At 41.7% G+C, this 22,421-nt stretch overlaps 1 protein-coding gene across 2 annotated transcripts in view; it reads right to left on the minus strand.

Moving 5' to 3' along the window:
- Window positions 1-19,757: 19,757 nt before the first annotated feature.
- Chi (LIM domain-binding protein 2 Chi) overlaps window positions 19,758-22,421 on the minus strand; it is a 68,465-nt gene continuing 65,801 nt past the window's right edge. Inside the window, exon 10 of one of the 2 annotated variants that reach the window (XM_065231514.1) lies at window positions 19,758-21,701. In XM_065231514.1, the coding sequence (XP_065087586.1) occupies window positions 21,414-21,701 (288 nt within the window). In that variant the 3' untranslated portion in view covers window positions 19,758-21,413. The remainder of the gene's footprint in view (window positions 21,702-22,421) is intronic. The other variant, XM_065231516.1, reaches the window with a different exon arrangement.

Consider the following 22,421-nt stretch of genomic DNA (forward strand, 5'->3'; position numbering starts at 1 on the left):
AAGTTGAACTTGATTCTATCAGATCCCGGGGCAGAATTGCCACACGAAAGGAGAGCGAGTGAAAGTTCGACCATTGAAAAAGGCTGACTGATTTCGTCTACCGAATTAGCGGTTTCGCGAGGAATCAACTGCGACGGCACGCGCGAATTTAAGAATCCATTGATCCGAGCATTCCTCGCTTTCGTTGTTAGTAGACCGGTTACGCATTCTTCGCGCCGTACTCCAAAGCGTATTCATAGACGTTTCGCGCGACAATCCGTCTACAAACTGCCGCCAGTAGCCCCGTTTTTTGGCCTTGATGAGGCTCTTGAGTTCGCGTTCAAGAGATGTGTATGCATCGAAATGCTTGCGTGTTCCGCGTTTCCGAAAAAGTTTAAACGCGTCGGACTTTTTACGGTAAACCTCCGCGCATTGTTGATCCCATCAGAGCGATGGTGTTTTCTTACGAATTGACGATCGCGGCACCGGTCGCGTTTGAGCTTGAAGTGCGCTGTCGACGATTAGATTAGAGAGAAATTATATTCCTGCAACGGCGGAAGCTCTTCCACTGACGATACTGTATCGTCTATCGCGGATTGGAACTTAGTCCAATCGATGTTACGGGTTAGATCATACGCGACGTTAACGGATTCTGACGAGTTGAACCCACTGGCAATCGAAATTTTGATCGGCAGATGATTTCACAGTGGGAAGCAATGTGACGACAATGCTTTTCAGAGGATCAGAAATGTTGTGGTATTTGAGAATACCGTCCACAATGTCATCAAATGAGAACAGCCCAGATGAAGAAGGGGTTTCTGTTCTTAAAATTGGGGCATCAGGGATTTTGGATTTCCCCGGAAGAGGTGGAAAATCCTGGGTATAGTCAGTTCTGCGGAATCCAGGAGGAGTAGAAGTCTCTTTTTTTCCACCACTCCTTGATTTGGGCAAGCTGATTTGGGGTTCTTTATTTGCAACAATCCGCGAACGGATGCGCTTTCGTTTCCGTGCAGAACCTTCCGGAAAACTGAAAGAAGTTCCCTCCTCAGCCAAGTCAGAGTCAGTCTCGTCATCTGACAAAAGAGAAAAGGGATTTTGTCATTGGTCGCTGGCGTGGGGCTGTCTTAAGCATTTCTGCAAAAGACCGCCTGGAACGTTCCTTAAGGGAGCGTTTCATTTTGTCCCCGAGCTGTTTGTACGCCGGGCACGACGAGAGAGCATGAGGAGGAGTTCCGTTGCAGTACATGCATTTTGGTGCAGTAGCTGCGCAGGCGCCATCCTCATGCTTCTCCCCGCATGTGGAGCAGCGTGCCTTGTTGCCGCAGTGGGAGGCCGTATGTCCCAACCGCTTACAATTCTGGCAGTTCATGACCCGAGGTACAAACAACCACACAGGAAGACGAAGTTTTCCCAGCTCGATGTATTGAGGAAGGGCAGATCCAGAAAAGGTCACCCGAAACGAGTCTGTGGGGGTAAAACTCTTTTTACCCTCGCTGAGCGATACTGACTTCATTCTATGAACGGCCAGTATCTTTACCGGAGGAAGCAAGGGGTTCTTGAATCGGCCAACCGCTTGCTTCTCCAGTATCTCGGGGTTCAGGCTCGCCTCAGTGACCACGCCTTCGATCTCCACATCAGAGGCTGGAATGTACACCCTATATTCCAGTGTGAAAAACTGGGAAACAGCAATTTCATTGGCCTGTTTCAGATTAGCGACGGTCACACGAAGTTTGTTGTGCCTAACCTTCGTTATTTCGGTCACGGCAGAGAATCGCTTTGTCAGATCATCAGATATCTGAACAACATTCAAGGGTTTGTTTTTGGGCTGAAAATAAACAACCCATGGGCCAGTCGAGTCATTCGGGTAGGCCCGCAATCTGGAGCTTTTCTCAGCCTGCCCATTGTCAGACTGAGACGACGAACCATGGATGACATCATCATTTTTCTGAGATGAATGGTCATCCATGTCGTCTTCTGACAAAACATCCATTTTGTTCAACTAGTGGGAGCGCAAAACGCTCTCCCACTGAACGCACAGACACAATACACAGAAAACACTACAAACACAGAAATACAAAATGAAAATTTAACTAATGGGGGAGGAAAAGAAACAAAAAAAAAACAAAAACTTATCTGATAATTCTATACTACTACCACCGAGCGTTATATGTGTAGGCGTTTACACAGATGGCTGGAAGAGACGCGCTGCGTGGATGACCTTTGTTGTGGTGCACTTGATCGAGGCTCGGTATTCAGCGCACACAGGCGCACGATGATTGGTGAACGATGTAGATGTAGAAACGGGTGCTCACACTCGATGATGATGATACGTGAGCGGGTATGCGTGAGCGCGTATGCGTGAGCGCGTATGCGTTACCACGCAACGATGATGCCCAAATTGGTTTGCGAATTACCAATAGCACGAATTAATCGTTCCGAAAATGACACTTTCTACTAAAAAAAACTCACTTTTCGATCAATTTACCGGGAACTATGCCAGGAGTCACTTAGTGAGAAAAAACTGATAATTTATATCAAGCGAATACCGAGAAAACTTCCAAAACAACGGAGCGCGAAACAAGTTGACCGTACTTCTTGCTAGATCTGATAAGCGAGATGTCGTTCCTGTAATCAAATACTTTCAGCTTAATTTCATACGATCCGGTATGCTGGGGTACTTCCAAGTTATCTTTGATCCGTTCCCGATTACCGTAATCGACGAAAAGCACCTCAATGCTATGGATTTTCTCGTCTAATACCAATTACCGTTACTAGATTTGAAAGCGCGCAATTCGTTAATCTGAAGATTGGTGATCACTTCGTCACTCTTTTCGTAGCAATCTAGGTTGTCGTCCAGAAGATTGACAATTTCATCAGATGTTCGGAACGCAGACGCAGTTTAATTTGTACGTACGTAACGATGAACATGCTCTGAAAAAGCGGCATGTCGACAATTGTTGGTTTCGCCTGGTTGGTTAATAGTGGGACCAGCAGCATCAGTATCAATCTGGAAGAAAGAGTACGATAGTCACTTGGTGGATATTTACAAAATAACGTCAGGCATAAACAAACCTTTCGTCATTTAATACATCTTCGATTTGACCACTGATTGCTGATACACTCCGGATTCCACGTAACGACAATTGAGAATCACATTGTGACCGAGCAGTCTGTTTCGGAATTAGCGTAAATTTTTCATCTCCGCCAACTTCAGCTTGAGATTTCAGTGGATGGATCTCAATGTCTGAAAGATAAACGTTAAGGTTTTAACCTCGTTGTAACTGCTATTGCTTTTAAAATTAATACAAAAAAAACACTGGTTAGAACCTTCGCAAGCAGATTTTCTATCAGAAGGGCTATTCTGAGATCGACTCCCTGTGGTTCCACATCACACTGATACTTGACCTCAATACTGTCCAAGAAAACGCTTCGCACCGGTGTTTCGTTGCTCTTGTTCACCAGCTCCTTTACATCATTTTGATTTAATATTATCAACATACATGGATGACTAGCTTTGGCAGTTTGTCGTCCCGCCACGATTGCTCGTACGGCGTTTTAATTCTTAATTAAAAATCACTCTTCAATCAATTAGTAAACCATCCATTCGAACTAACCTGCTTCGATTATGCTGTATGTCCGGTTGTACCGTCAAAACCGCTGTTACTCTGGCTAGTGTTCATACAGTTACGTTTACTGTGGATACTTGCTTACTTCCACTGTTACGATAATGTTGTACCTCATAACCGGAACTGTGGTACCTGTGCGGTTGAGAATTGGCTCTTTCTGGCCATTCATCAGTGGAAAGATATTTTCGCCTTCGACCATTCGTGGTGATCTTGTTTGCGTCAATTCGGAACTTCCGAAATGGTGGATGTCTTTTCGGAACAAACGAAACGTATACTTTGTGCATGGATCCAACTTGCAACGAGATAGAGCTGAACGTGGCAATAATCGGAATTTCCGTCGCTACCGATACTGGCCGATATTGTTATTGTGGTTATTTTCTATTGAAAACATTAATCGTGGTTGCCGTTGTTACCACTATTGTTGGTGCCGGAACCAGGACATTGACCGACCAGAACCGGTAATGTTTCACGTTAATTTTTTAAAAGGTATTTTTATACTTCAAAATGCCATGATAGAATTCTATAATGTTATTTTTTGCAAGCCTTAATCAGTGGTATAAACTGACAGAATTTTGCACCATTATTCGGACTAAGTATAATTTTGAAATAAATTTTAATCGAATCAATGTATAAAAATAGGATTAACACAAAATGAATAAATTTTAATCTTTCCAAGTTTAATAATATCTATGAGTGTATGTGGTTGGAGGTTTTTTGGATTGAGTTGACCACGATGCTACAAAATGATATGAAATGTGTAAGGGGCCATTCAATAATTACGAAAGCATTTAGGTGGGAGGGGGTTTTCAAATTTCTTACGATCTATTATGATGCGGGGAAGAGGGGAGCATAAACATCTTACGTAAGAAAAATATTGTTAGTGCAGCTCTCCAAATAACTAGGGTTATGGAATGTAATGTCAGCCTAGTCCCTCACTTCGGCCTATCAAGCAAATAACTAATTTATTCAGCAATAATACAGAATAGTAATGAAAAACTAGTATCGCATCTGCTGTGAAATTTTAATCCGTAAATGAATTGCATATTTTTAGGACAAATTTAGTAAATGCTCTTTTTTTTAAAGAAAAAGTTTAGTGAAACTTTTATATTTTTTTGATTTTAAGGCACCATGCTTTTGCCGTATTATTGCAGTAATGAAATTCTACACTGCGGTGGTCATCAAAAAACCTGATAGTTCCATGAATTGAAAGGACTTACCTTTTTGTAACATGGTAGCCTATTAAATCAATATCACAGTTTTCACTTGTATTGTTATTTCAGAAGATTTAACCTAAATTGCGCTTTAAAGCTATGGGCCGAACTTTAGGGACGTCATTTTGAGACGTGTTTTTAATTATGGCCTACGAAATTTATATGATGACTATAATGGTATTGGTGAAACCATTTGCGTAGACGACGAGTCTGCAACTCTTTACTCCTATAAGAAAATCCCATAATCAAATGTCAGTTTCGAGAAACATAGCGAATGGTTTCTTTACCTTTTCACTCTACTGAAAAATCCCGAACGGGTCGAAACGGTACGTCAATTCGCGTCTACAAAGCTTCTGTAACTCTTTACTCCGATGGGGAAATCCGACCTAACGTCACTGGATGCGTGAAACATGGCGACTTTTTTTCTTATTCGGTCGTTCTACCGAAAAATCCCCTAGCCAAGTGTCAATCTTTGCGTGAAAATTCCATGTCCGTAAGCGAACTAGTTTTCTAAAAGGAAGTATACTACCCATGATCGCATATCAGTCCCATCTTTGCTTGATTTCCTATCCATATGGGACTGATATGCGAATATGGGCAGTATACCCGTACTTGTAAAAACAAAACTACTCAATAGTTGAGTTATTTTATATTAGTATTTAGAAATGCCTCTCATGTTAAGAAATACAAAACAGCCAGTGAGTAAAAAACTCTGCCATTTTAACAAACACGAATATTGACATTCGTCATGCATGCAGCTGATCAAATCTTCCGTCCGGAGCTGGGGACAGAGTAAAAAAAATGACGAACCTATGTAAACATTCATTGTAGTGGTTCCTGAATTGATTGAAATTTTAGTATTGGCTACAAGCTAACTAAAAATTGCTAAAAATCAATTTGCAATCCAATGTTTGGCTAATTAGCTGAAATATGATTCTGTTCATAGCTTTTGGGGGGAAACACCATTTCACAATACGTTTCTGACAGGCTTGCTGAAACTCCTCAAACTCACTGGAGGTTTTAAAACACTCTTGTCCTGCGAGTTTAGCCAGCCCTCACCTCGAGTGAGTTGCGGCAGGAATATGGAAGAAGTTAACAAAAACTCCTCGAGAGAGAGGGCGAGTGAACTTCAGTGAGAGGATGATTTGACGTGAGGTGCCCTTTTCGAGACTCCGGATGACTATTTTGTTCGACGCAAGAAGCTCAGAGTTCACCCAGAGTGAGAGTAAGAGCGTGTGATAGAAAACATGAACATGAATGGCAGCAAACCTCAATCTCATTTTATCCCCCTTCGCTCACAAGATCTGTAGCTCAGTGGAATGATTTGGCAGTAGGCATTCTACTCCTCAGAAAAATGCTACGCTCTGCTCATTTCAAATTCGCGAGTGAGGCTCCATCAAGCCTGGTTTCTGATGAACTGATTGTTTTCAATTAATTACGGACTTTTACAGTTGGTGCTCTCTTCGGTCCCAAGCTAATCGATGCACCCCTCGAAACATAGGAAAATCCAAGAACCCCCTATTTTATCTCTCAAACTTTCATAGCAAATCAAAACAAACGTAGTGTAGTACTAGAGTGTAGACTAGAATGGGGTACGTTATCGATTTGTTTGGGACCAATTTGAAATCGTTGGTTTCCACCGGTTGCTATTACTTTTAGAGCAACATGTGATAAGGTTCTATGAGCCGAATGTAAATAATGACTTAACACGATTTCTCATGACTCACAACACGTCCACGCAAACTAACTACACAATTTGATAGAGCAAACTTACTCTGCCAGATGCTGCTGTTGGTTTGCCTGAATGAGTCTTAATCCGCGAGAAATCGACGTTTAAAACCATTGTTTACATTTGGAACATAGGCCCATAAGTGACGAACCAGCCACTGGTTGAAAGTCACTCTAATAAAGAAAAAAAAAACATAGGTCAATTTCACAGCCCAGTTCGTGAGATGATCGATTTCGCATCGTGGTTTATGTTATCTGGATCAACCGGAAAGAAAACACTGTCTCTTTCTTCCTCATCAGTTCTGACGCGAGAAGTGTAAATGATGTAAACAATGTGGTTACGTATGAATGATAAGAAGTGAAAAAGAAGCGCCATTTCACATACCGGACCTTTGTAGATCGAGGGTCATCTTTGATAGACCGAAGTTGCATCCATTTATAGACCCAATTTGATTACAGTAGATCGACATTACATCCATAGAGGTAACTATAAGACCAGAAGGTCTCGAAGAAACGTGCTCAAATTATTGGCTCAGCTCTGGTCCCAAGCTAATCGATGCACCCCTCGAAACATAGGAAAAATCCACGAACCCCTCGTACCTGGAATGTTTTCATGTTAAAATGGTGAATTTTACAATTTTCCGTCGTGCCTGCTTAATATCCAAATAGGGGAAATGGCTCTAATGTTGGCATAAGATTGGATCTAAGATTGGGCCCATCGCTAAAAATCTAGATGAACGCGTCATTGGGACGGTACTAATGGATATTTTTGGTCACTATTGAAAATTTAGTCGGTTGCTGAATTTATGTATGGGCCCAAATTAGGGGTATTTAGGCCGAAATTACATCCATTTCCCGACAATCTATTTTCCTTGGATATATATTGGAATTATTTTTACCAACTTGTTGTTACTAACTGTTGTTATTACTGCTGCGTGCTGCGTATTCATCAAAACGTGTCACAAGAATTAGCTTAACGAGCGCAGATACCTCGTATTTATACCCCATGTAATTTCCCCTATTTTTACCAATCACCAATCTTCACTCCCCAGGTGCTATCGAATTTCCCCTCATTTGGCAAAAGGAATTCTCCGATTCCAGATAAGGTCACACTTAATCCAAGGTATAAGTTCTTATCGTGATGTTTTACAACCAAGCTTTTAATTGATAGTGTTATTTGAGGAGATACATTTAATTTGTTTTAGTATATTCTGGTATATTTTACAGATGCTTCCAACGACCGTAAGGTACGAGTTGCCCACGTTTCATCCATTTATTGAATTCTGAAGCGTCGTGTTTAAATATTCGATTTAAACAGGCCAGATGTTTTCTGAATCATCTTGCCCCTTAAATGCTACACAGTATCCCCTTCCGATTGAAGAAATGCTGCGATGTGGGAATTGCACAACAGCTTGATGAATCATGCGCAGCTTCTCGGACACGTCCGCGGACCTAATCATTCTCACGCATTGAACATAATCTCCCTCATTCGGCATGCGTACCTGAACATAAAGGGTGATACGGTCAAAATTTGGTCAACGGAAAACGCGTGTAAATCGGTAAAATCGTTTATTTAAAAAATCAAATTAAATTTCTTTTTCAAGTTCAATTAGTATAAAATTCAGGAAAAATATTCAGTTAGGCTTCCGCTTTTCCAAATCCGAATTGCCGGGCCTTACGCTTGACCCCTGCCATCAGATTTTGTACAGCCACCTTGTCCACCTTCTTCGCCGCAGAAAGCCAGTTTGCCTTGAACTGCTGCTCGCCCTTAGCAGTTTTTTTGGTCTTCTTTAGGTTCCGCTTGACAATAGCCCAGTATTTCTCAATTGGGCGGAGCTCTGGCGTGTTGGGAGGGTTCTTGTCCTTGGGAACCACCTGCACGTTGTTGGCGGCGTACCACTCTATGGCCTTTTTACCGTAATGGCAAGATGCCAAATCCGGCCAAAACAGTACGGAACAACCGTGTTTCTTCAGGAAAGGCAGCAGACGTTTATTCAAACACTCTTTCACGTAAATTTCTTGGTTGACAGTCCCGGAAGCTATGAAAATGCTGCTTTTCAAGCCACAGGTACAGATGGCTTGCCAAACCAGATATTTCTTTGCGAACTTTGACAGTTTCATGTGCTTGAAAACATCTGCTACCTTTCCCCTTCCTTTTGCCGTATAAAACTCCTGTCCCGGAAGCTGCTTGTAGTCGGCTTTGACGTAGGTTTCGTCGTCCATTACCACGCAGTCAAACTTCGTCAGCATCGTCGTGTACAGCCTCCGGGATCGCGCTTTGGCCGTCGTATTTTGTTTATCATCGCGATTTGGAGTCACTACCTTCTTGTAAGTCGATAGTCCGGCTCGTTTTTTGGCTCGATGCACGGTTGTAGACGATACACCCAGCTTATTTGCGGCATCTCGGAGAGAGAGGTTAGGGTTTCGCTTGAAACTACCGGCAACTCTCTTTGTCGTCTCAGCGGCTTCCGGTTTTCGATTTCCCCCCGATCCAGACTTCCTGGCTGTCGACAAACGTTCCCCAAACACTTTAATTACATTTGTAACGGTTGATTTGGCAACTTTTAGCGATTTTGCCAACTTTGCGTGCGAGTAGCTCGGATTTTCGCGATGCGCGAGCAAAATTTTGATACGCTGCTCTTCTTGCTTGGACGGCATTTTGACAACTGAAGAGTGAATTCCAAAATCAAAAAAGGAGCAACATTCTACACACACACACCTTCAAAATGAGGGGTGTTCAGGTTTTTTAAATGCAAAATTGAAAGAAATACGTCAAGTTGATATTGACCAAATTTTGACCGTATCACCCTTTACAAGGAGTTCCATGGAATTATGGGGTATACCAAGAATTCTATGATTTATCCGAAAACGTCAGAAGCGTCAGGGAATTAAGAATATATATCAGAAAATTTGCCGGATTATTAATCAAATTTAGAGAACTTTAGGTAAGCATAGATAAGTTCAGTGAAAATTAGCGAGTGTTAATAATGGTTATAATACTTAAGGAAAATTGTTGAATTTCAAGGCAAATCTATTCATTTCAGTGAAGTTGTGGGTTTTTAAAAAATACTGACAAGTTCAAGACAGTTTAAAGAACTTTGAAGAAATTCAGCAATCGTTCGGGCACCAGGAAAGTCTAGACTATTGAAGAAGTTTTAAATTACACTGGAGTCGCTTTTTACGCGGTTTTTTTTTTACACGGTTTTTTTACGCGGTTTTTTTTTTACGCGAATTTCGGAATTTACGCGGTTTTTTTTTACGCGGATTCCGGAATTTACGCGGTTTTTTTTTACGCGGATTTTGGTTTTTTTTACGCGGATTTCAGAATTTACGCGGTATATCGCTTTTTACGCGGTTTTTTCTTACACGGTCTTTTTTTACGCGGTTTTTTTTTACGCGGATTTCGGAATTTACGCGGTTTTTTTTTACGCGGATTCCGGAATTTACGCGGTTTTTTTTTTACGCGGGACGTATCACCCGCGTAAAAAGCGACTCCAGTGTAGTGTCGATAATTTAAGGGCTGTTCCATGAACTTCAGAAAAATCTTGAGAACTGCAGTGAAAATCATAGAACTAAATTAATTATTTCGTTCTAATTCCATGAAAATTGCGGGAGCCCAAAAGTTCCAGAAATTTAGAAAAACTTCGAAAACTTTACAGAAGGACAGTGGTCTTCAGAAACATTTCCAGTACTTTTTAGAAATCTATGGAGCTTAAGAGGAGATCCGTGAACTTTTTTATGAACATTAGCAAAATTCGGGAGCATCCAAAAAATTGGAAGAATCTCAGGGGAGATCAGTTCCATTAGTTTCAGAAAATAAGTGGGAAATTTAAAGCAGTTCCCAGATTTTCAGATAACTTCAGAGAAGTCAAAAAGTTAATTGAGGTCTTCACATAAGCTCAGAAGTTCACTGTAGCTGAAACATTTTTTTATCAATTAAATTCAGCGCAGTACAACAAGCTGAATGAGAACTGCAAAAACTTTAGAGAAGTTTTGAGAATTTCAGAAAAGAATACAGAACCTCAGAGCAGTTCTGTTAACATGAGAGAAGTCACATAAATTTTAAAGAACTTCAGCGAATTGTTAAACCTTTATGATCGTTAGAAAAATTGAGGAAACTTTAGGAAGTCCTATAAAGTTCAGAGAAGTTTGAATTTGATGAGAAGTATTGTGGGCATCAGGCTACAAAAGAACTTCAAGGCAGTTTCATTAACTTCAGGAAAAATTTGGGAACATTCCAGTAGTTCTGAAGCTCTCAGAATAGTCCATTCCATATCCAACGGAGATTTCAATTCCTCAAAATTTCGATGAAGCTATCCTCCGAATTTTTTTTTTTTAGTTTTCCTCGGAATTACCTTGAAATTCTCCACAATATGAACCCTTTGGAAAGATTCTCCGAATATTCATTGAATTAATTTCCGATTTCCTTTTGAATCTCACTCCTTTCCATGGCATTCTACTTACCTCGAAAGTCTCCTAAGAATTCATTGGCATTTCTCCTCACAAATTCCTTCGATTTCTTCTCATAATTTGTTTGGCAAACTCTCCTGAATTTATTTTCCAAATTCCTTTGAAGATGTCCTGGAGTTATTCTTAGATTTAATTGTAATCTTCCTTTTAGTATTTTAATACAAATTCCAAGGACTTATGCTCTGGATTCGTTTTCTACCACAAACTTTAAGAAATTATCCTCAGAATACCCTTGGAGTTTTCATTAAAATTTACTTTTAATTCAATTCAGGGTTTCTTGAAATTCTACTCAAAACTATCAGTCTTCACATGAAATCAAAATTCATCAGAATTACCTTGAAAGCAGATAGAATTTGAGCTTTTTTTGAAAGATTTTTTTTTTCCCAGAACTCCCTTGGAATGAGGTTGTTAGAAATAATAATAAAATCCCACGAGCCTTTAAAACTGTGCATGGAATTTGACTCCAGTTTCTTAAAACTTCTTGAGGTATTATGGCTTTTGTGTGCCATGATAACGACTACTTTTCTTCTCTTAGGTCACTTTTTAGTCACTATTTTAACAACTATCACCCCTATTCTGTATTTCGTTTCGAACGAAATTCTCATACAAAAAAATATTTTTTTGTATGAGAATTTCGTTCGAAACGAAATACAGAATAGGGGTGTATAAGTCACTATTTGGTCACTTATTTCTTTAACATGGTCACTAAAATCACTATTTTTGACAGCAGTGATCACTACCAGCCCTGGATACCGGAAATAGCAGCACTAATCGCAACATAGTCGGCTCGACGGAAATCCAGTGTACGATTATTTTCGGGACAATCCTCAAAAACGATTGGCACTGGGAGGTTCATCATTCACGTCTAAAGCAGGGTGGTCAAGAAAGATCAGAGGTTCTATGGCTTCCGAAACGGTGTATGCCAGAGTTGCAGCTTCGTTAGACAGAACAAGGTCTAGAAAGCGACCGTTCCTATTCCTTCCATCTGGACGGGATCCGCGTCCAGAGCCTTAAGGAAATTAACAATTTCTTCCATTGTGGATTTTGCCCCTTCAATCCCAGAGCTGAGTTTGATGGTGTTCTTAATTTAAAAATTTTGCTCCCAATAGCAGCCACACAACACGACCGGGTTGCGGGCAAAGACAATGCGCATGCACCGAACAATAACCTGATCAAGTAAACAAGCTGTCGATAGCACTATCGACACCGAGTGATACAACTACTGCTGTGTCCACAGCTGAAAGCGAACTGATTGATCACTAGTTAATTTGTGTTTGGTGGCCTCACAACTGGATCTCGACTGCCAAGCTTCATCGTCATGAAGAGGCGTCTAGATGAATGAGCGATCCGCACCTGCTGATGGTGAGTGCAGATAAAATGCAAAGGGCGATTTCTTTCGTTTCCACTCCCGAGGCAGAGCTGCACAACCAGAGCGCATCAAATTTGGATGTTCATTTTTTTTTCGCGTAAAATTATGATTTACTAACACTTTTTTCTGTTATTTCCTTTTTTCTTTAAATTACAATAATAATAATAATAATAATAAGATATACACGTAAAAATAATGATTTTTTTTCTTAATGATCACTCTTTTTCTTCTTAATGATTGTTTATATAACAAATACTGACGATGTTTTTTTTCTTCTTCTTCTCTTTCCTTCTATTCTCTTTCGTTTTTTTTTTATTCCATCTGATTTATTTCTGCTATTGTTCTGTTTTGCCAATTATTTGCCCCTTGCTTTTGGATTATTCCCTCGGTATGTGCACGAATGATTTTTTTTTATTCACGTCCCAATAAGTTATCAATTTTACTGCTGCTGTTGGTTGTTTGCTATTTATAGGGTTGAATTCAATTTTTTTTTGTCAATGTACACGGTTTTTGTTTTGCTTATTTTAGACTCTTTTTTTTATTTATCTTTTTACACATCATTATTTCCGGTTCAGTTTATTTTCCACGGGGTGTCCTCTTTTTTGTCGTGATTTTTTTTTTTTGGGTTTTTGTAAAAAGAGATTCATGATTAAAATAATTTACTTCCTTCCCTCTTTTTTCATGCCTTTCTTGTTCAAAAAACGTAATTATTTATATTTACTTTTTACCACTTGTTTTTTTTTCTTTTTGCATTCCTTTTAGAGAATAGTTTTGTTTTTAATTTTCCTATTTTTAATACATTAAAATACTAGATTTTTTAAGATACACTAGTACTTTCTCATTCGGGTAGTTCTGCACTCGTTTCTCCCATTGCGATATTTTGTTTTTGTTTGTTTTTATTACAGTGTGCATTTCTGTATGTGTGTAGATGTGTCTAAGTGTTCGTATGTTCAAAGTGTAATTTTCCTATGGATTTTTCATGTTTTCTTGTGTGCTACCTGTTTACGGAATTCCATATCGCATTTTAGTTCCTGTTATAAATTTGTGTGTCGAATAGCTAAGAGCAGAGTACAGTGAACTTCATTTTTGATGATTTTTTACAAGTGTTTGGTGCAGGTGGATCTTGTACATCGTCTGTTTGCCACCGTAAGATGACATCTTTGTCAAAGCTGTTGATGTCCAAAGTAGGTTACCAGCCTGCAATCGTGTGACTCGTGTTCTGCCCATAAAAGCACAACAGTTACATCTTTGCTTCATTTCCTATTTGAATGGGAATGTTGTGCGTTTATGGGTAGTGTTGCTGAGACACAAGGGATTTGTTTGTTGTTTCGGTTCTAGCATTAAATAAATAATCGAAAAATTAAAAAGAGAACTAAAAGTATCCTCACGAGTAGTAACTTCCATGTGTACTCTCACTCGACATTCATTGCCACGTGGAAAAATAAAGAACTAAAAACGAAAAGTAATAGATTCCCACATTTACACCACTCGACTATCATTTACACCTAAGCTTAAGGATTGGTTTCGACAACTCTTGCACTCACGATCGCTATCGTTCTCTCCACGGTTCCCATAACTACTACTCTACTACCTCTGTCTGCTGCAGCCGTTTATCTAAAAGTTACCCTTTTTCAATTATTTACTTTAGTTTTACTTTAGTATTTCTTGTCTCGCCAATGTTATTTATGCTGGGAATCCCTTCCGATTCCTTCGTAACGCAACACGTTTCTTTCTTCCCGCTCGAAAGAAACAAAGAGAAAAAAAAACAACACGATATCTATATTGCAAAATTCCGCTCGAAAAATTGTCCACATTATCACGGCATTTTTCGGGCAATGCTTTCCTCTTTTGTTAAGTAAAATGCTTTTCAAAATAGTTCCATAATTTTTTTTTGGATTTCATTGGGTGCACCAATCTGACCAACAGACAAGCTTTTAAACGTGATTAGATGAATTTTTATTTGAGGTTAGCTAACTTTAACTTTAAAAACTTTATAAAATACCGGAGCAACTTCCCAGTTTGGAACACATCATTGGCGACGAGGATGGGATTTTCATACAAAACCTTTATTATTTTAATTTACAACAAAATGTCCAATACCAACATTTTCAAGGCGGAAATTATAGAAGCTGGCAAGACTCAAATCAACATTGAAATATCTACGACGATCTCAACGATGCGTCCGATTACGGAGATATGGTTGCAGCTTATGAAGAGGACAACACGGGCCAAACTTGGGAGGATCCGGTTCCTCTCCCAAGTACAGGAATCGAGCCTTCTTTCGTCTCTGAGTACATTGCGGCAAAGGGAAAACCAAAGGTCAGCACTGGGTCAGATAACTCGTGATGGTACGGTACTATTATAGAGAAGATCCGGACCAAGTATGTGGCAGTCGCTCTGGCCACAGCGATCCTGTATGACTTTCAAGAATATTTGGAGGGAAACCTGGTCACGGAATGGATTACATTTGGTCAAGTCTTCAGCAGAGCAGGGGGCAAAGTTAAAAAGAGCGTTGCTGAAGGAGATGTCATTCTGACAGAAAGTGCTGGCAAGTTTTGGCTAAATTTGGTTTTGATGTTCCTCTACCGACTTCATGGTGCCCTCCGGTCTTCGATCTTAGTCCAACGGATGGAGGATGTATTGCATGAATATGACTGTCGGACGACGGATTTCCTGTCGACCAAAACTCAACTGGAGCAGGATCCTCAGTATTGCAAGGTGATTGCCGCTATAGATATGTTTCTATACATGACTATTACTTGAACATGACTCCTCAAAGGCTAGAATCTGTTCTATCAGTGCTCGGTACAAGGATTGCACTGCTCTGAGCGGAGTGGAGTACCTCCGGAGGATTAACTCGATTCAGTTCGGAGAGTTACTGATGTGGATCTGGACTAGTGGTCCCAGCGCTGATAACCGCGGTATCTTCAAAAAGGGGGAATAATTGGATGTATTAGATTCATATTTGCCATACATTGCCAGTATGAAGTTTGCATTAAAGAGTCCGTATTCCGCATCCGTTAACACTTCCCTCCAATATCTGATTCACTTTACGGGGGGAATAATGGGCCACACCAACGCTCAGATTGTAGCCTATGCGAAGCACGTCCGCGGAAATTGGAGCATGCACTTCCGACGAAAAAGGTGAAGTCAAGGTTCTGAAGAGGGTGAAGATCGTGGATAACGAACCAGAATCAGATGTAGAATCTAACAACGGGGGCTGAGATTCCTGAACCTTCCGGGAGCGCCCCTCGTCATTGGTGGCGATATATTCAAGCGCACGGACATGCCGTTCCTCGTCAGATTCTAGAGAAGAATATACAGATGGCAGCAAACATCCCAACACCCCGTGCGGCAACAATCGGAAGCTACCTTCTTAACTGGGCTCGAGGAACCATACGATTGATACGAGATCCATCACAAGTAGAAAAAACTACAAGGGGCAGCCCTATGGGGTTGTACGCAATGGTGACGTAGAACTACGTGGTCTTATATAACAAATGATTCCGGTCTTATACAATAAATGTCATTTGGTAACTGTTGCACATTCGTGCAATTTTCTGTAGTGACATTTTGAAAAATGATAAAGTCTTAATTTTAACAGATGCGTAGGAATATTTCTGATCGATTGGTGATACAATTATTGAAATTGGTCCAGGGGCAGCTGAGTTATTAACGTTCAAAATCTTTCATAATTTTGTTACATGTTCCATTTTCGGTTTTCACAGTGTACAGACGTAGTCCTACGTCAAAAAATTGGGCGGTTCCGGCCCCTCTCCCAAGTACAAGAATCGAGCCTTCTTACGTCTCTGAGTACATTGCGGCGAAGGGGAAACCAAAGGTACTCCTGCGACATGTAACTCGTGATGGTACGGGATTGTACGGTACTATTATAGAGAAGATCCGGACCAAGTATGTGACAGTCGCTCAGGCCACAGCCGTCCTGTATGACTTTCTGGAAAATTTGGAGAGAAACCTGGTCACGGAATGGATTACATTTGGTCAAGTCTTCAGCAGAGCATGGGGCAAAGTTAAAGGGAGCGCAATGTCTTTCTGCCAGGTCACGGACGCTGCCAAGTTTTGGCTAAATTTGGTATTGATGTCCCCAACCCGAATTCATGGTGCCCTCCGGCCTGAATACAAAAAGATACTAGACCAACGGATGGAGGATGTATTGCATGAATGTGACTGTCCAATAGCTTCCTTCTCATTTATAACCAGTGGTTCAAAATAGTTACTTGTAGGCTCCTCCACAAGTTTCCTCATCCCAATTGGCCCTCCTGCCAGTGAGCACCTAAGACCAATTCCCAAATCCCATTAAAATATTGGACAGCCTTACTGGTGGCCGAAACTCCTAGCTGTCATTGTGATGCGCAGAGCCAAACTGTCCATTCAAAAAGCACCCGTTACGCATTTCACCTTTCTGGATCAACAATAAAAAAGGGCCCATCAGCATTTGTAAACAAACCGTTCCAAAGCCCTTTACTCACAAAGCGAAGGCCACCCACGCAAACCAACACCATCATCGGATAGGAGAAACTTCTACCTACACGATGATGGTGTTGGTTTGTGTGGGTGGTCTTCGCTTTGTGAGTAAAGGGCTTTGGAACGGTTTGTTTACAACCCAACAAACAATTTTAGCTGCAGACTAGCTTATACAGGCAAATATTAGTTGTATAAGCCAATTTGTGGCTGTATAAGCTAATCTGCAGCTAAAATTGTTAGGTGGGAAATGCTGATGGACCCTTTTCTATTGTTGATCCAGCTTTGTCGTTTATTGACAGCGTTTTGAGCCCGGACTTCAACCGGTTTAGTATTAATCGACGTCCTGATCGGCATGGTTGCCAACTGTTACGAAGTCTGATTTACAAACTTCGGGTCTTCGAATTATAGAAGCAACAAAAATATAAGATGATCGATAGTAACCGTAGTTTTTTTTGTCTTGCGGTGACCACTGAAAAGAGTGGAAGTGTGGAAGTGCGCGTCGGTTGTAAAATTAATCAATTAAAGCTTTGTAAGCCCGACGATAGTGAAGTGCTTCTTGTGAGTGTGTAGAAAGTCTCGAACACTTTAAAAGTAGGCTGTTTGGTGAACAGTGTTAAAAACAGATTATCGTCCGAACGTTTAAGCCGTCCACGGTACGAAAAGTGCGAACTTGTAAGAAAAGGTCCATAGTCGGGCCTTGTCTCAACACCCCCCCCCCCCCCCCCCCTTCGGGATCGAATCCTGGAGGATATTTCTCCACAGAAAGGCCAGAATTGCGGAAGTTCCATCCATCGATCAAGGGATTGACGCCCGAAGCACATTGGTGTTCAGACGAAGCTTGCGGCCATCCTGGACGCCATCTTGGTGTGGATCTCCACCGCACCGCACCGCTCGGCCATTTTCAGCAAGCCATCGTACCACGTGCCCAGATTCAACCAGTGGAAGCAACGAAGACGGTGTTTTGGGACCAGGCTAGGCTCCCCGGCGGTCAGACGAGACGCCCCCTGCCAGCTGGTGTCAAACTGGTCTGCTAGTCCCACGGTATGCATCACCCGTTCACCACCACGGATTGAACCGACCCCGGATCGGCCGGACAACAAAAAGTTGCCCTTGGAAGGCCCGCCCATCGTCTATGCATGCCAACGTAGTTCATCGTCATCAAAAACAAGCACAAGTACACCCGAATGTCTTTCTAAAAACTCTCTCTAGAGCCCATTGTAGGCCGAATAAATCTAGCAAGTAAACCTATTTGTCGGCTACTATTTCTTCAAGAAGCACTCCCTAAGTTCCTTCTTTCTTTGTTCTCGATTCCCGTGCCCAAAAAGGGGTGTACAAGCCTCGCTCTTTTTGGTCCGCATTTAGAACCGCTACTTTGGATCATCTCCACCTAGTTTCTAAAAATTGATTGGTTGCCATTCGTTCAGGAACTGTCCACCGACAATTGTGTGACTCTTGCCAAGGTAAGTGACTTGGGTTGAAGTTGCGTAACAGTGTTCAAGAATGAGCAACCCCGTGCTCTGCGAATATCCTTCTTAAGAGAATTCCTTTCGGAGCAGCCTGGGAGGTAACACATTGACGACGGATTTCCCGTAGTGCAAAACTCAATGGGAGCATGATCCTATATATGTTTCTATTCAAGTTCCCTGAACATGACTCCTCAAAGGCTAGAATCTGTTCTATCAGTGCTCGGTAGAAGGATTGCGTTGTTCTGACTGCAGGAGTATCTCCAGAAGATTCCTTCGATTCAGTTCGGAGGGTTAATGATGTGGATCTGGACTAGTGGTCCCAGCGCTGATATCCGTCGTTTCTTCGAACCATTGAAACTTGTTTTAACAAAAGCAGCCATTGCTGGTGGGCTTAAGAAATTGTAAAAGCCAAATTCTAATGCAGATTAAAAAAAAAAACAGCCAATCTTATTAGATTTGATGAGTACTAAATTGACAAAGAAAATAAAGATTGAAGAAAAGATAAGTGGCAGCAGGTATTACGATACGCTAGTAAAGCCTTTGTTACGTGGTCAGGGTGAGTCTGGAGCAAGTGTGTTCAGAAGCCGTGAGAAGAGATCATCAGAGCAAATCGCCATACATCTGGAAAACAATATCCCGAAAGCATGCTGAGAGTGAGTATCGAGCATTATGGCAGGAGAGAATAATAACATTTGAAGAGTGATCGTCACAGTTGGGTGGAACAACGGTAACGACAGACCAAAGTACAATTGCAACGCTCATCGAAATCAACTGAGGATAATTAGTCCCCGGATGATCAGTACACAGATTCAAGTGCCGATACAACGGGTGAAGCGGTCGGGAGAACTTGTGGATTCGGATGAGGAGTTTCTCGGTTTCCCGAAAGTGGAAGCATCAGCAGCCACCCTGAAAAGTGATTACCAGTGGAACCACTCACTGTAGTAGGACAACAATCCTCGCTGTTCGACTTGATCAAGTTTAATAACCTCTAATTGTACTCAACTGCATGAAGGGCCAAACACGGTTTGGGTCAATCCGTGGGAAACATTGCCCACCTGCATCCACGGGATAAACGAGAATCTCCTTCCAACAACAGGATCATACAACCGGTCAAAAAACAGGCCATCCAATAGGAGGATGCCCCAATGAGTGGGGAGAAGAGCCCACCCTTTATTCACGAAATGTTAAAGACAGGGAGTTGGCATTTCCACTCTCCCATCCATTTCGCTTCAATTAGGTGCCAGTCCTTAAAAAAAACAACGAACCACGTGCCTACATCGAAAAATTAAGCAATCTCTAAGACCAATCCTCTACACGGCCAACAAGAACAACTCAGCGACTGAATTCAATTGACTCAGAGCATTTTCTTTCCATACGAAATTTACTCATAGTTAAAACCTGCAGTAATTCATAGGTTTTTCCCAAATATGAGTAGATTTCGTATGGAAAGAAAATGCTCTGATTCAATTGAATTCAGTCGCTGATTTGTTGGCCATGTATCTTCCATTCCAGATATCGCCCCTGAATGGCACTCCCTCCTCGTTGTGCACTATCTGCAAGACTCGCCTGGATGAGTTCTACCAGTTCCGGTGGCAGTGCATCAAGAACGATGAAATCATTCGTCGGATTGCAGACAACGTCCAAAAGCAGCCAACCGACGTACAAACGCCACCACCACAGGCAAGTGTTCAACTTCCCAGTAAATTTGCGCCACTGGCATTCGTTGCTCCAGGCGCAATTGGCCATGCCAATAGGGAAATGAAACCGAAATTGGTACGATTTAGCTCCCATTAATAGCAGGTACCCAACGCATCGTAACTACCCAACTACCCAAATTGACAACTTTGGTCTTATCCTGGGGGTGGAGATGTAATGATTTTCGAGTCAATTTGAACTGTCCAAATCGAAACAGTTTTTGTTGCTGTTGTGAGAAGGAAATAAATGAAAAGCATTGAATTTTGAGTGAAAAGCCAACCGTTAGTTTTTCACAAATCACGAGAGTCACGCATTGATTTGTGTTATTTCACAATTTGTAATCCACCGCAGCATTCTGAAGCTGACTGCGATTGGCCGTCGCCAGACCCAGGTTTGATCATACTCTTGTAGATCATGATTTAGGGTTAAATAATGCTTTAAAACCTCAACAAAACTTGCAATGTTGCTCGGTTAGTCTCAAACGGTAGCTACGCGTCTATGCTAATTCCGTTGGTTTTTCTGCCGCCATGAATTCCAATCGCCTTTGACCAATACGGCAGTGTCTCATCGTTGTGAATCAGCCCAAAGTTTATTGCTTAGGTGATGATGCACAGCATGGCTCGAATTTGGCTGCATGTTTCAAGCCATCGCCAAGCTGAGAAAGCTCCTACGATCTGAAATCATGTTGACTTCCCCGGCTTAGTACAAATGTCCGATAGATATTCGTCGGAGATGAACTAGCCCGTGGCTAAAAAATCTCCTAAACCAAGTTAAAAAAAACACGATCGATATTCGTCTGTTCACGTTCAAAAGCCCTCACACGTTGGCGTCGAAGGCGGGCGCCATCAATAATTTTGGTTTCCAAACTTCGAATTTGAATAGGTCGAACACACCTAACCATCAGCAGTTATGGAGTTTTGTTTTCCTGTTGCACGGTATACGAATTATCAGAGAATTTACTTGTAAGTATTTTGCGATCTCGTGTCTGCTGTTACGTCCATACGTCGCCGCTTTCTATACTCTAGGAAATCTTGTTAGCCGCAGGAGAACGAAAAAGAATGATTCCGGATTCGCGGTTCCCAACGAATCCGACGGATGGTGCGATGCTCTCGTCTCACGTCGCCAGGATAATCCGGATACCGGATTAGGGCCCCGGCAGGAAATCGTGATGAATGATGAGCATTCGGTTGTTGTTGTTGTTGTTGTTGTTGTTGTTGTTGCTGCTGCTGTTGCTTCGGTTTGATTCTGGATTGTTGCGTCTAATTCTTGGTATGTATGCGCGGTTAGTGCCGGTACCAGGGGCGGGTTAGTAGAGCTCTAGGCAGCTAGGGTGCTCCGCTCTGCTCTACGGGTTTTCTTCCTTCACCCTATAATATTACAACTGTCACTGGGACACCGATGGGCTCTTCTTGTCCGAATCTTGACTGGCCGGCCCGCTGTTGTTCGGTGCCCCCGGACCACCTCCCCGATCCACCTGCCACGAGTTAGGACCACCGGGACCGCCCGGACCCGTCATCGGCGAATCGTTGTGACCACCGAATGCATTGTGACTGTCGTGCTCTAGGGAATTGGCCGCATCGTACTGCGTATTTTCTAGCCTGGTAATGAGCCGTTCATCTTCGTCACCGAACTCGCCGCCCATCAGCGAGGGTTCACCCACCACCATTACGTCCTGCGTTGGGGAGGGAAAAGAATCGATTAGTTTAAATGTTCACTAAATGTTGATGAATGATGCAATATTTGCATGTTTCATGTTCGAGCCAAACGTTAAAACCTTGTCTCTAATGTGTCTATAGACGAGTGTACGGATGAATTTGAGTTCACTCACTGGAGAAAAAGTTGCTAATGTTCATGAATAATGAATAATGAACATTTGGTGTTCATGATTAGTAAACATTGCCCGTAGCTTGTGTCACTTTTTCTCGAGTGAGTGAACTCAAATCCAACCGTGCATTTGTCTATGTCATCAGCATTCCCAAATTGCTATGAAACCCTAGAATGTGAGCACTCAAAAACTGAAAAAAATTTGATTATCCGTTTCATTGTTCGACTTTGAGAAGAACGGAAACCCTTGGAATTTTGATTTGCACTCTAAACATGTATGTTTATATCCGTCATAGCACACTAGGGTGTTTCAAATTATCATCGAAATATCGACCTTCAGATTACCAATTTTTTAACTGTTTTTCTTCCTTGATCTCTTTGTTCGTCGATCTTATGGGTACCAATGCTGTAGGAGCTTCATAGTTTTGTGAGTAAAGGCACGGTATTGCCAAGCCGGAGGCGGGGCGGGTTCGATTCCCGGTCCGGTCGAGGGAATATTTCGGGTTGGAAATTTTCTCGACTTCCTTGGGCCACACAAAATACGAATTCATGCATTGGTATTGGCATC

This window comes from Ochlerotatus camptorhynchus, unplaced genomic scaffold, assembly GCF_037179485.1.
Source record: "Ochlerotatus camptorhynchus isolate MF236.1 unplaced genomic scaffold, CSIRO-AGI_Acam_v1.1 ptg000357l, whole genome shotgun sequence".
NCBI lineage: Eukaryota > Metazoa > Arthropoda > Insecta > Diptera > Culicidae > Ochlerotatus > Ochlerotatus camptorhynchus.